At 45.1% G+C, this 13,612-nt stretch overlaps 1 protein-coding gene across 1 annotated transcript; it reads right to left on the reverse strand.

The window, feature by feature from the left end:
• Nucleotides 1–1,944: 1,944 nt before the first annotated feature.
• Nucleotides 1,945–12,113, reverse strand: CDC6 (cell division cycle 6). The gene is made up of 11 exons (XM_065897793.1): nucleotides 11,936–12,113; nucleotides 10,808–11,089; nucleotides 10,484–10,683; nucleotides 10,058–10,233; nucleotides 9,343–9,449; nucleotides 8,435–8,574; nucleotides 7,487–7,587; nucleotides 6,252–6,316; nucleotides 3,130–3,332; nucleotides 2,339–2,479; nucleotides 1,945–2,034 (listed from the first exon to the last, which is right to left on the reverse strand). The coding sequence occupies exons 1-11, from the start codon at nucleotides 12,111–12,113 to the stop codon at nucleotides 1,945–1,947; spliced, it is 1,683 nt and encodes a 560-aa protein (XP_065753865.1).
• Nucleotides 12,114–13,612: the final 1,499 nt, after the last annotated feature.

The following is a 13,612-nucleotide window of genomic DNA, read 5'->3' on the forward strand; positions in this document are numbered from 1 at the left end:
AGCCCCACTGCGAGGCAAGCCATGTTCCTGACTCCAGCCCTGCAGTTAAGAGGAAGGCGCCAAGCCTCCAACACAACGAGGTGGGGAGGCTGCTCCTTTTTGGGCAGGATCCTACTGTGGACACAGAACAGACAGCAGCTGCCCACAGTGTGGAAACAAACTGTAAAGCAGTCACGTCTCTTAAGGCTGCAGCATCCAATAAAATGTAATTTAAATCAAGCCTCGCATCTGTTCTCAATCCCATTCAGTCTCTGCTTTCCATCAGCCTTCGGACAATCTCTGCAATTATGCTGGTTAACCCTTATAGCCCCAGACACTTTCCAAGCTTCTAGGTATACAACTGTGTCCTCCCCTCACAAATTGCTCTCAGAGGGAATGAATGCTCTAGTAAAGGAGTGTGACGGTGAGACAGTCAGACTCCTGTCTATAGGCTATGCGCTGCTACACACACCGGTGGGTAGTGTTCATTTCAGAGGGCTCTCTCTGTGTGCCCTTCTATCCCATACCACCTGCTGTAGACCAGATCACATTGCAAGGATACAGTGGGCAGCATGAACGAAACAGTGGCCAACAGATCATTTGTACACATATCAAGTTCTCAAACCCAAGCCATGTTGGGAAGGTGGGAGGAGGCAGAAGAGCTCAGGGAGCAGCAGACTTGGTCACTGGCTCTCAGACCATTCATAGCGCACATGGTTTGCATTCCAAGCATTTGCTCGAGTTATAAAAGTACAGCAACCTCCCAAATGAAGCAAACTTGTTTCTCTTTTCCCCTTCTCTCAAAACTACCCCAGCCCTATGCCTGCACTTTCAAGGCAGTCAGTGTTATAATGGTGCCCTCTGGCGTCCCCGTCACAAATTGCCATTTAATGCCACTGGAAACCAAACCCAGAAGAAAGGGGAGACTTGAGTAACTATATGGATGCATTTACCTAGAAGACTGGGAAAATGAGGTGTCATTGAAAATCCAACCCCAAACGAAGGCATCTTGAAACAAGTGGCTTCATCTGAGGGCAGCTAGGACAGTGGACAGTTTGGGGAGGATTTTCACAATTTTCACATTGCCTTCTGAAAGTTTGAGCTCTCCTGAAATGTGACTGCTTAAGAAGACAAAGAATGCAACTTGAAAATAAATATATTCACAGCCTGTAGTCACATTCTCCTTACACCTCCACAAGCTTGGGAGTGCCCAAGACACTCAATGAGACTTTAACATGTCACAATGTGGGGGCTTCCTGGTGGCACAGTGGTTGAGAGTCCGCCTGCCGATGCAGGGGACACGGGTTCGTGCCCCGGTCCGGGAAGATCCCGCGTGCCGCGGAGCGGCTGGGCTCGTGAGCCATGGCCGCTGAGCCTGCGCGTCCGGAGCCTGTGCTCCGCAACGGGAGAGGCCACAACAGTGAGAGGCCCACGTACCGCAAAAAAAAAAAAAAAAAAGTCACAACGTGGAAGTATCTGCAACATGAACACAGTATACTCCAAACAGAAAGACATTCTTTGATCAAAGTGTCCTCCAGATCTCCACGTGGACTTGCTTATTTTCCTGGATCAACCCCTTTTTCATTCTTCTTCCTCTAGCCCAAAAATTCTTTAAAATACACCAATGTTTGAGGAAACAGAGATAAATATATAAACTTTCCACAGCCTAAGTCTGTATACTTGCAAGCATGTTGGTTAGAGGCACACTAGAGGTAGAGGCAGTGAATGTAATTAAAAAGGGTCTATTTGGTAGTTTTTAATGCATAAACATAATAAGACCCAAAGATAAATAATTCTGTGCTAATATTCACGAATTTATAGCTTAAATTTTATCAGTTTTAAGTAAAAAAGGTCATGTTTGCTTTCAGACCTAAGTGTATATGAAGTAATAAAATGAAGATTCCATCCCTCTCCAAATGCCAGCCAGATACTTTTAGGCGGAGTATTAGTATAAAAGAAAAGAATTTAAGGCAATCCAGTAGCTAAGATATTTCCAACTAAAGCTCTGTCCTTCAGAGCATGCTCTATTTCCTTCTCTTCAATCTTCAGAGACACCTGCAAAGAGAAAAGCACTTTTCATGGTGGAGAACTCACAAAAGCAGTTTTTATTACACAAACTTCTACCGTATTAAACTTTTCTCACAAGAGGCAAGCAAGTTAAACACTGCTTTTGCAATAGCCCGAAAAAAAAAAAAATCTCATTCATACTACAGCCCTATCTTCACACACCTTAAACCTTACCTAACAAAAAAATTGTTTATCTATTTGTGGTCATTTTTAAATCTTTACTTTAGCAAAAGATAAGCTCGCCAAAGCAGGACAGTTAAAAGCAATGTCACAAAGAAGCAGTTCGTTGTACCTTTGCGAAACGCGTTTCCTTGTTTTTCTTTAATCCGAAAATGCCTCTGGCCTCCAAGAGCCCTGAAAGTGACAAACACTCTGACTGGTCCACAGCTGCCACCTGCTGTTTGCGACAGACGTTACTATAGGCTTCATATAACTGAGAGGAAACAAGGGAGAACAAATGTTGCTTAAAAGTCATGTCTTTTTTTTGCGGTACGCGGGCCTCTCACTGCTGTGGCCTCTCCGGCCATGGAGCACAGGCTCCGGACGCGCAGGCCCAGAGGCCATGGCTCACGGGCCCAGCCGCTCCGCGGCACGTGGGATCTTCCCGGACCGGGGCACAAACCCGTGTCCCCTGCATCGGCAGGCGGACTCTCAACCACTGTGCCACCAGGGAAGCCCAAAAGTCATATCTCTTGTAACCCTGTAATCTTTAAAAGAATGTGAATCTGGGTTTGCAAAACAGTTATCTGAATACCCTAATTCTCTCCCTTTACAATGAAATCCTTGAAAAGGCATTTTGGAGATACTGCCAAAAACCTATACTGTAATGCAAGAAAGGGGCTTTATATATTTCATAGGGAGAGGCAGAAATAAAGGGGAGAAGATTAATGGTAAAGTCTCAACCACAACCCAAGGGAAATAAAGTCAGCTGCCTTTTACATGATACCAGTACTTATTCTTACTGTTAAAATCCATTTTTAATTCACATCAGCTGGAGCGTGATAGGCCTTTTGGAAAATATCTGCTCTGCAAAGCAGATTCTCATCTCCACCCCAGCTCCATCTGCTGAGATTCCCAACTAACCTTCCCCAGAGTGACCTCTTTGGTTTTCAGCTGCCTGGTCAAGAGCAGCAAAGAGCAGACCAAGATCTTCTGCTGAAGAGGGAAGGAATCTTGTGCTCCTTCTTGGCTCAAAGTCATTCTGTTTCCATCAACTTCCGAAATGACTTGTGATATGTGAATAACACCAACCCGCTTGGGAACCAGTGACTCAGAGGGTGATTTACCTATAAATTAAATAAATCAAGCTTAATTAGATTTTTAAAATATTGTGGGTATTGAGACAGATGATATTAAGTTTTAACAGAAGGAAATTCAAGAGCAAAGCAGAAGTTCCAATTCTGTAACTAGAAGCCAAAGGATGAGACAAAATGTGATCCTTAGAAAGATGCCAAAGTGTGACATGACTTGGAAAGTACAGTTATCCTTCTTCTGGGCAGAACGGTGAGCTATTTTATCCTGTAGAGTGCAATTTAATGTCAGAGACAAAATCCACCTCATGAAAGAATAAGGACCAGACAGAGAACCAATGTACTCAGCCTTGCTTGGAAGATTCCTAATATCTCAAAGGCAAAGGATAGAACCTTGAAACAAAGATGGCTGGGTCTGGTCTTTTTTTTTTTTTTTAATTCATTTATTTATTTTTGGCTGCATTGGGTCTTTGTTGCTGCGTGCAGGATTTTTCTCGTTGCAGCGAGCACGGGCTACTCTTTATTGTGGGGCGGGCGTCTCTCATTGCGGTGGCTTCTCTTGTTGCAGAGCACAGGCTCTAGGCACACGGGTTTCCAGAGTTGTGGCTCGTGGGCTCTAGGGTACAGGCTCAGTAGTTGTGATGCACAGGCTTAGTTGCTCCGTGGCATGTGGGATCCTTCCTGGGCCAGGGCTCAAACCTGTGTCCCCTGCATTGGCAGGCAGATGCTTAACCACTGTGCCACCAGGGAAGTCCCTGGTCATTTTTAAAGGCTCAAAAAATTACCTAATATTTCAAATCAAATGAGTGGCTAGGGGACTGCCCTGGCGGTCCAGTGGTTAAGACTTCACCTTCCAATGCAGGGGGTGCGTGTTCGATCCCTGGTTGGGGAACTAAGATCCCACATGCCTCATGGCCAAAAAACCAAAACATAAAACAGAAGCAATATTGTAACAAATTCCATAAAGACTTTAAAAATGGTCCACATCAAAAAAAGTGTGGCTAAACGTGGACAATCCTACCTAAGTCCTCTAGATAGCCTCCCCAAATGACCTTTGAGGTTGGGTTCATTTGCCCAAGCTGATCTCCAGGAGAGCAACACTTGAGAAAATGTCACTGGATATCTTAGCAGATAGCACCATCTCAGAGTCTGGAGGTTGGGAAACTGCCAACAAGCTTCGGAGGATTGTGGCCTCATTGTTTGGACGCAGGAATTGCAAGACAGAGGAGCGATTTGCTCTGTAACAACCTTTGCCTAAAGTTACTTCCTGAGACCAAGTCAGTTGTCTCACAAGAGTTTGCTTCTATTTCATGATCACAGATGGGATGCTACCGAGGACTAATCATCATGGAGAAACTGGAGATCAGCGATCAAACAAGCAGAATCTTAAAGTTGAGAGGAATTTAGAGGTCTAGTCTCGCTCCCTACCAACAGCTGAGTCTCTTCAAAACAATCCCAAAAAGTGGTCACTGGGCTTCCCTGGTGGCGCAGTGGTTGAGAGTCCGCCTGCTGATGCAGGGGACGCGGGTTCATGCCCCGGTCCAGGAAGATCCCACATGCTGCGGAGCAGCTGGGCCCGTGAGCCATGGCCACTGAGCCTGCGCGTCTGGAGCCCGTGCTCCGCAATGGGAGAGGCCACAGCAGTGAGAGGCCCGCGTACAGCAAAAAAAAAAAAGTGGTCACCTATCCAGCTTGTGTCAGTATCTTCAACACTGGTGTACCCACACTGTGTCAAAGAAGCCCAGTTAGTGCTATTTATTGGAGAGTGTCTTCTTATATTTATTTCAAGTCAGTCTCCCTATAGCTTTCTAGAGCCATTAAAAGCTAACCACACCGGGGCTTCCCTGGTGGCGCAGTGGTTGAGAGTCCGCCTGCCGATGCAGGGGACACGGGTTCGTGCCCGGTCTAGGAGGATCCCACATGCGCGGAGCACCTGGGCCCATGAGCCATGGCCGCTGGGCCTGTGCGTCCGGAGCCTGTAAAAAGCTAACCACACCTACCAGAGGTCAAAAGACAGGAATTAGATTAATAATTTATGACAGGAATTCACAACCCCTTTTAGTTGTATGTGTGTAGGCGGTGCTCACAGGGTCCACTGATAAGCCTAAATGTTATTGGTAAGGGAAAAAAGGGAATAATGTGAAAAGTTGAAGAGAAACCAGTATCTAGTCTATGCACTGGCAAATATTACCTGCTATCAGTCTAAGCACTAAGTGTGGCTAATTCTGAAATACTTTTATTAATTTTCTTTCAACAAGTTGATGAAAAAAAGAGTTTTCTGTGGAACTATGGTGCTAGAAACAATTTTAGTAACACTCAACCAGTGCAGGAGTGAAGGAAGAAACAATCAAATCAGACTGTCCTGTTTCTAAAGATTAAGAGTGGATATTAAACACAAGATATGTAGTTCATGGACATTTTACCTCTGCCATAGCTAAGAGAACAAGGTTGAAGGAAAGGAAAATTAATTTTGTCATTTTTGTAAACGGCTGCAGTTTACCGTAGCAATACTATCTTTGTACCTCCACCCTCCTAGACTTGTTTAAAGGCTTGTGATATCTCAAGTTGAACTCAATTCTTTCCCGTCTGACTCTCTTACTTCCCAGGCTTTGCTTTCACCTATGTTGAGACGTAAAGTGCACTCAACGTAAGTACCCAGAGAGAAGCTGATCCAACCTTACTGTCTAGTTTTCATTCCTAGAGCTTGGAAAGAAAACTGACTCTGTCCCAACCATTCATGTAACACCCTGGAGAACTCATTTCCAGTAACACATGGATTATAGCACTCGCAGGCAAGATGGAAATAAAGTGGATGAAATTGATGAAAAACACGACATCCGTACACAAATGGGTGAGTGTGGATTTAACTATGCTCATTTCAGCTCTCTCTCTCTTTCCTCAGAGAAGTTAAGCTTCAAATTATAAAGGAAGACAAAAAGGAGATAAACTACTCACATTCAGACAGTGGTTTGAGGATAGTCTGGCTTTTGACATCCGACTCTACAATTTCAATAGCCCTCCTGTAAAAAAAAATATTTCTAAAATTAATTTAGGCTGAGCCAAACCAAACACCACACCAAACCACCAAAGCTCAAAAACAGGCACATTAACAAAAAGCAACATGTCTTATAACTTTAAAGCCCCCAGACAAAACTGGGTTATGTCTCAGCTCCAGGGGACTTAATTGCCTTGAAATAATTCATGGACCAGGGAATCTGAGAAACTTCAACACTACATGGTTTCCTATTACAGAGGCCAAGTAACTCATCGTACACTGAGCCAATGATAACATTTTGAACAAGGAAAACCTGTCATGGATGGGAGAGAGGACACGTAGTGTGGGTGCTTGACTAAGAGAGCCAGTACCGCCCATACACACCAGACCTAAGAGGAGGGTCCTCAGTTATCTCCACACAGGATATGTGTAGGCTAGAACCACACTGGCCTACTTGACTCTTGCTCATAGTGGCAGTCTTTACCCAAGTAGTTCGCTGACTAGGGGAAACTTTCAAATCCAGAATGACACCATCTAGCAATAGGAAGAGCTTACTCTCCCACTGCTCTCTCCAAAGTACTTTGCCCACAGGAAGCCATAAGCCAGACCTGGATCTTCTGCATCGCAGTAGGGGGAAGTTGGACCAGCGGGCCAACACAGCAAGTATCATTTTAATGGACCAAGTGTCCCTACTGGGAAGGAAGAAATTTCATCAGTCAGCACAGAGGCTTTCCCCAGCAGGAGGGGCCGGGGGATGGGAAGGGAGAGAGAGGTCTGGAGTACAACTGTGGGGGACCACCAACTGGAGGAAGGGGTGCTCACAAAAGCAAAGGAAGGGGAAAAAAAGTCTAAAGGCAAAGATGGTTCAGGTCCATAAATAAACCTGCTTGAGATCAGCTAATGGAAAAGTAAACTGGAGTCTTTTTTAATACAAATGTAATTAACCAATCTATAATCACCACAGGGAGTGCCAGCAACATCTCATTTGTTTCTCCCTCTGTAGGTAATGGACTGATAATGTTTTAGACATTAACACGGTGGAAATGCAGAGCTCCCCACTGAGAAACAAGTCCTTCTTTCTGAGCATAAAAAGTGGCAGAATGGAGCCTCTTAAGCCACATTCACTTGAGTTACATGAGACAATTAACAGCATTTCTTTTTTTTAATAAAAGCAGCCAACAGTGCCATAACTCACCTGCAAACATCCAGCGCTTTGCGAACATCTCCCGAAACAGCAGAGACTTTGCGGGCACAGAACTGAATGGCAGCATTGTCCAGGACCTGATCTTTAGATGCCTTTGAACAAGACATAGAAGATGACAGTTTGAACTATAAGACTTCCCCTCTGCAATTTAGGTCCCAGACTTGACTGACCAACCTTTAGGGTCTAAGACGCCTTTTCTGCTTAGAAGTAAATGGGGACTTCATACATTTAAGCATTTTGTAGGAATGTGGTAGAGGTTCACAAAGGGAAAAAAAAGCACTTGAAACTTAAATTAGCAAAACTAAACTAAACGAAAATCTATTTGGTCATTTCCAGTACAGAAAGTGTTTTCATAGGTCCTATTTTATAAATTTATTTATTTATTTAGGGCTGTGTTGGGTCTTCGTTGCTGCTAGCGGGCTTTCTCTAGTTGCGGTGAGCGGGGGCTACTCTTCGTTGCGGTGGGCGGGCTTCTCACTGAGGTGGATTCTCTTGTTGTGGAGCACAGGCTCTAGGCACTCAGGCTTCAGTAGTTGCAGCACGTGGGCTCAGCAGCTGTGGCTCACGGGCTGTAGAGCGCAGGCTCAGTAGTTGTGGCGCTTGGGCTTAGTTGCTCCGCAGCATGTGGGATCTTCCCAGACCAGGGCTCGAACCCGTGTTCCCTGCATTGGCAGGCAGATTCTTAACCACTGCGCCACCAGGGAAGTCCCCATAGGTCCTATTTTAAAAGGCCATTAGAGAAGCATTTGGGTGACTCCTCTAACTCTTTTTATTCCAACACTAAGGCATCTAAAATGGAGCCAAGAGTAGAAATTCATATAAAAATGAATGGGCTATAGGAACTCCCTGTTTAGTAATGCAATCAAAGCAAAATATTTTTGAACCATCTTCACAGGTGATACAAGGAACACTCAGCTTGGTACAACGCTTGGCACTCACCTGATTAAGTCGATCCTGCAGGATAGTGGCTATCTGATTTTTGGTGTAAGGTGGGAAGTTCAACAGCCGTGGCTTACATTTTTCTCTAGCTTGAAGCCTTGGCAGAATTCTTTCTGTGAGATCCAGGGTATTAGCAATACCTGAGGAGGAGATAAATGACACTAAGCATCATTGGTCAAATCATCGTAAAAGGAAAACCAAACCCTCTGAAAGCTGAATAAGGGACTTCCCTGGTGGTCCAGTGGTTAAGACTCCACGCTCCCAATGCAGGGGGCCCGGGTTTGATCCCTGGTCAGGGAACTAGATCCTGCACGCTGCAACTAAGACCCAGCGCAGCCAAATAAATAAATATTAAAAAAACAAAAAAACACCCACCAAAAAACTGAATAAAATTTCCAGTTATAATCCAGCATTCCAACAGTTGCTTCGCACTTTCCCTCACCCCCACCCTCAATACCCATTCGATAAGATGTGTATAATCATCGAAGAATGCTCTTTTTGAGTTAGATTTAGAATTGTTCAATTATAAGCAGGATCAGATACTCCCAAAATCAATTGTCTCTGAAATGCAGCATTATGTCATTTCTATCCAGAGTTAACAAAGTTGACTTGACTTAGATTAAGGTTCCTATTATTTTATAGTAACTTTCTTATTTTGGTAAGAGAGCAGAAAGCTGGTGTAAGATCAAATAATAGTTGATAAGGGAATTCCCTGGTGGTCCGGTGGTTAGGACTCGGCATTTTCACTGCTGGGGCCCAGGTTAAATCCCTGGTCGGGGAACTAAGATCCCGCAAGCTGCAGGGCACAGCCAAAAAACAAAACAAAACAAAATATGTGATGAATAAACTGAAGAGATTAGAAAAAGGTCTTTAGAACCACCATGTAACATCAACAACAGAGCACTAACCAATCAGCACCAACCGAGAATTGCTTAGCCATGGCCATTCAAACACTGTGTACAGTACGTCCTGCCCTCTGCTGTCCAGCTGATCCATCTCGTCCAACACCAACACACTGCAAAAAAAGAGAAACAATTAGTATCCATGTTCACCTTAACTCTCCAATCTGCTTGATCTGGACTGACACTAGGTCACATTCCTACAGCTAAGACCAGTTTGAAGGGCTTCCCCGGTGGCGCAGTGGTTGAGAGTCCGCCTGCTGACGCAGGGGACACGGGTTCGTGCCCCGGTCCGGGAAGATCCCACATGCCGTGGAGCGGCTGGGCCCGTGAGCCATGGCCGCTGAGCCTGCGCTCCGCAACGGGAGAGGCCACAGCAGTGAGAGGCCTGCGTAACGCAAAAAAAAAAGACCAGTTTGAAGATCATAATCTGTCCCACCTCCAGTCACTGTTATGATGATATCCCCCATCAACACCAGAAAGTAACATACAGGTTTTTCAAGTAATTAGTTTAAAAACATTTTCCCCCAATTTAAAATTAGAAGGCTTTTGTTTTTTCTTTTCTTCTTTCCCTTTAAGCTTATGTAACTACCCCTCAGAGAGAAAATATAGGAAATGTTCTTTTTATGAGCAAACTGATACATTCAAGGGACGAGAATGTGAGTTTGTGGGCAATGGATCCTGCAGATTTTCACAGAGCAACATGCAGCAGAGCAATGCTTACATCATGGGGCCCTTCTCCGCAGTCATATGGTTTTCCAGTTTCCTCATTATGTCCTTCCCAGCTGGCCTGGATACTTCTTCCTGACAAATCTCCTGAGCAATGGCTGGGAATACAGCCTGGGCACTCCTCAAGGACATGCAATTCAGCATGATAGTTTTAAAGCTTTTCAGTTCCTTCTAGAAAAATGCAAACATGCGAGTTATTTTGGCCTCAGATAAAGGTTTGATGGAACGTGAAGTGTCTTTGAAGAGTTAACAGCATACAAGAGAATAAGGTCCACTTTCATTTGGAAAGATTTAGACAGTGCAATTAAAAATGTCTTACTGTGGGGAAAACTGCAGTGCCCTAAGCACTTCTACTTTTTCTTAAGCCTTGATGACCAAGTGTCATTTTGGCAAGAGCATCATAATTCGACTCTCAATGTACCTTGAGGTCCTGCAGAATTCGGCTTAAGCAGGCAGTTTTTCCAGTTCCAGGAGCACCAGAAAGATAAAGACTTCCAGCTTTCTTCCCACAGATGTGCTCCCTCAGGAAATTCCTGATGACATCCATCTCCTTTTCCCTGGCAGGCAGCTGATCTGGGACAGCTGTAGTCAGGACCTGCTTTGCTTGCTGGTAGCAAGTGCCTGTGCCAGACATGAAAGGACAATTAGACACAACAGAGGTGACTGAGAAGACCCACCAGGTTTCACTTGGAATCACCAGCCATGTTTATGAGGCTGCACTAACAGTTGCCATGTAAGAACCAACCTTCTTGCTTGAGAAGTCTCAGACATGCAGATTCTTTCTCCAGTGGACATCTCTGCTCAGAATTTGTTGCGATGTCTTGACCTTTTGGAACTGAGGAACATATTTTGTTTTGGTGAAGTCTGGCTTGTTCTCTTTTGCTAGGAGACTCCGTTGTCAGCTGATTGTCAAATACCAATCTGCGCCCCTTAGATGTACGTGAGCGAGGGGGACCATTTTCTTTCTTGCTTTGCTTTGGTGGAGAACAGGGAGGTAAACGGGGAGTGTTACACAGGTTGTCGTCACCTGAAACATTAAAATCAAAATGTGGTCATTCATAGCAGTGGATAGTAAAAGGACTTGGAAAGATCTCTGCATCCCCCCCAAAAAGGGGGATGAATTTCTATCATGGTCAGAACCACCAAAATAAAATGCCTCTCATCCAGAAGCAAATAGTGGCCACCAGATGGCACCACTGAGTCTTACTATTTGGTAGAGGTTTTAATGGGATGAAATTCTAGGATTGCTCTAAAACAGGGTTTCCCAACCTTGGCACCATTGATATCTTGGACCAAGTAATTTTTCATTGTGGGGGACTGTCCTGTGCACTGTAGAATATTGAGCAGCATTCCCAGCCTTTATTCACTATATCAGTATCACCCCCTCAGTTATGACAACTAAAAATGTCTCCAGATCCTACCAGATCACCCCTCATTAAAAACAGATGATCTAAAACAACAAAGGAAAAAACAAACAAAAAATAATTTAAAAAAAAAAGGAAAGAAAAATAAAGGATTACCAACCACTGCTCTAAAATAAGAATTGTCACCTGTTTTTCTTAACATCACAACTAACGAGGCAAGTTTCAAAATACTATATAATTAACTGCAAGGTTGTTTAAAACACTGACAGAACCAAGTTCAGTATTAAGGAACTGAAGATCAGACCTATTAAGTAGTTCAGAAAGTGATCTCAATAAGTAGCTTAACTCTGAAGTTCAGTAAGCACTTAGCAACCACTCTGAAAATAACCAAAGGGAACAGAGTGGTCTTAACTGAACTCAGAAAGCTGTTTCAAAGGCATCTTATTATTGAGAAAGAGAGGTCGAGAGCTACCAGTCAAAAAGTTGTACTCAAATAATGGATAGCTTACCCAGACGTTTTCTGGGGCTAAGAGGCAGAATTTTTGCACAAGGAGAACGGGGTATGGCCTGGACATTTGTCAGTTCTAGTTTGGTGTCGCTGGAGTTTTTAGCTTTGTCCAATGTCCGAGGCTGTTTCTTTTTTGGAAAACTGATTGTAGCCTGTGACTGGGAGCGGGTTTGAGGCATGACGGTAACACAGCTGCGTACAAAAAAGAGAACAGGACAGCCAGTCAACATGTAAAAGTGAAGAAAAAACAACTAACATGTAACTTATCCCGAAGATCGAAATTCATTTCATAAGTAGATTATGTTGTAACAATATTTTAGCATTTGATTTTGCTTCATATCCGAATCTATGCAACAATAGCGAACACCACCTACTACGAGTAAAAGGCTGTCACAAACATTTTAGGTATTAACTCCTTTAAGTTTTACAACCACCTTAGAGGTAGGTACTATTATCCTTATCTTAATGATAAAAAAACAGAGGCAGAGAGGCCCAACGTCACAGCAAAGCAGGATATAAGACCAGGCATTCTGGCTCCAGAGCCCAAATTTTTAACCACTCGAGACGTACAATAACAAGTTGATCTTAATTGGCGTCCATAGTACTTCTACCCCCCTGGCTCCAGGCACGGGGTACATCGTTAATACCAGCTTAGCCCAGCAGCCTCCCACATTTACAGGCTTCCTCAAGCCCTCACTCCGCACTCAATCCCCGCTCTACCCAACTCTCGGCCCCACAGAGCCCCAGATGTTCGGGGAACGTCTCCCTCCTGCCGCACTCAACACAACTGCCAGAGCACTCCGAGGGCGCACGTCTCCCTTCCCTCCCCCGACCTTCTCACCCTCCCGCGATCTGAGCTCTCCTCCTCTTACGGAACCCGCGGTCCTCGCCCTAGCCCCTCACCCAACTCCACCGCCCCCCAGGACTCGGGCCTCCTCTCCTTTCCACCTCACAGTGCTGCGTCACCTCAGTGCCGGCGCCTTCTCACGTCTCCCACAGAAAACTAAAGGGACTGTCCACGACAGGATCCTGGACAAACACCACACCGTCAGCCGGAAAGCCCAGACGCGCTCGCGCCAAATCTGCACAGCCGCAGCTTTCCCGCCTCCCGCCAAAGCCCGGCCACGTTTCTGATTGGGTGTCGCCAGAGCGCCGCAAGCCTTGGCCCCAGACCCCTCCTTCACAACCAATCAAGCGGGAAGGCGCCCAACCAATAACAGAGCCTCAGGTCTCAGCGCCACCATGAGGCCACGCCCACCGAGCCGTAGGGGCAGTCTACATCCGGGGCCTCGGCGGAAAGATGCGCGCTTGCGCCGGGGCCGACTGAGTGAGGCCCGGCGGGAGCTGTAGTCTTTACCGCTCGCGACTGTATTCCCACGCCCTTCCTTCAATACCTTCTCACTGCTGCACATACCCATTTTTTCCTTACCCTAATGGGCTATATTTTCAGAGAGCTACTACATAATACCTGCCATTATTTGGGCGGTTCTGGGTGCGAGGTATGATGCTAGGCGCTTTACATATCTAATGCCCAACACTGCAAGACACAAAGCAAATGTGCCGAGGGTTAGTTAGAGGTCACAGAATTTTGGTGTCCTCGAAGGGCCTAGGTCCATTTCCTGACACCAAAAGCAATGTTTCTTTGTAAAGTTATACATACATACATAAATACACTGCA

This window comes from Phocoena phocoena, chromosome 19 (assembly GCF_963924675.1).
Source record: "Phocoena phocoena chromosome 19, mPhoPho1.1, whole genome shotgun sequence".
NCBI classification, from domain to species: Eukaryota; Metazoa; Chordata; class Mammalia; order Artiodactyla; family Phocoenidae; genus Phocoena; species Phocoena phocoena.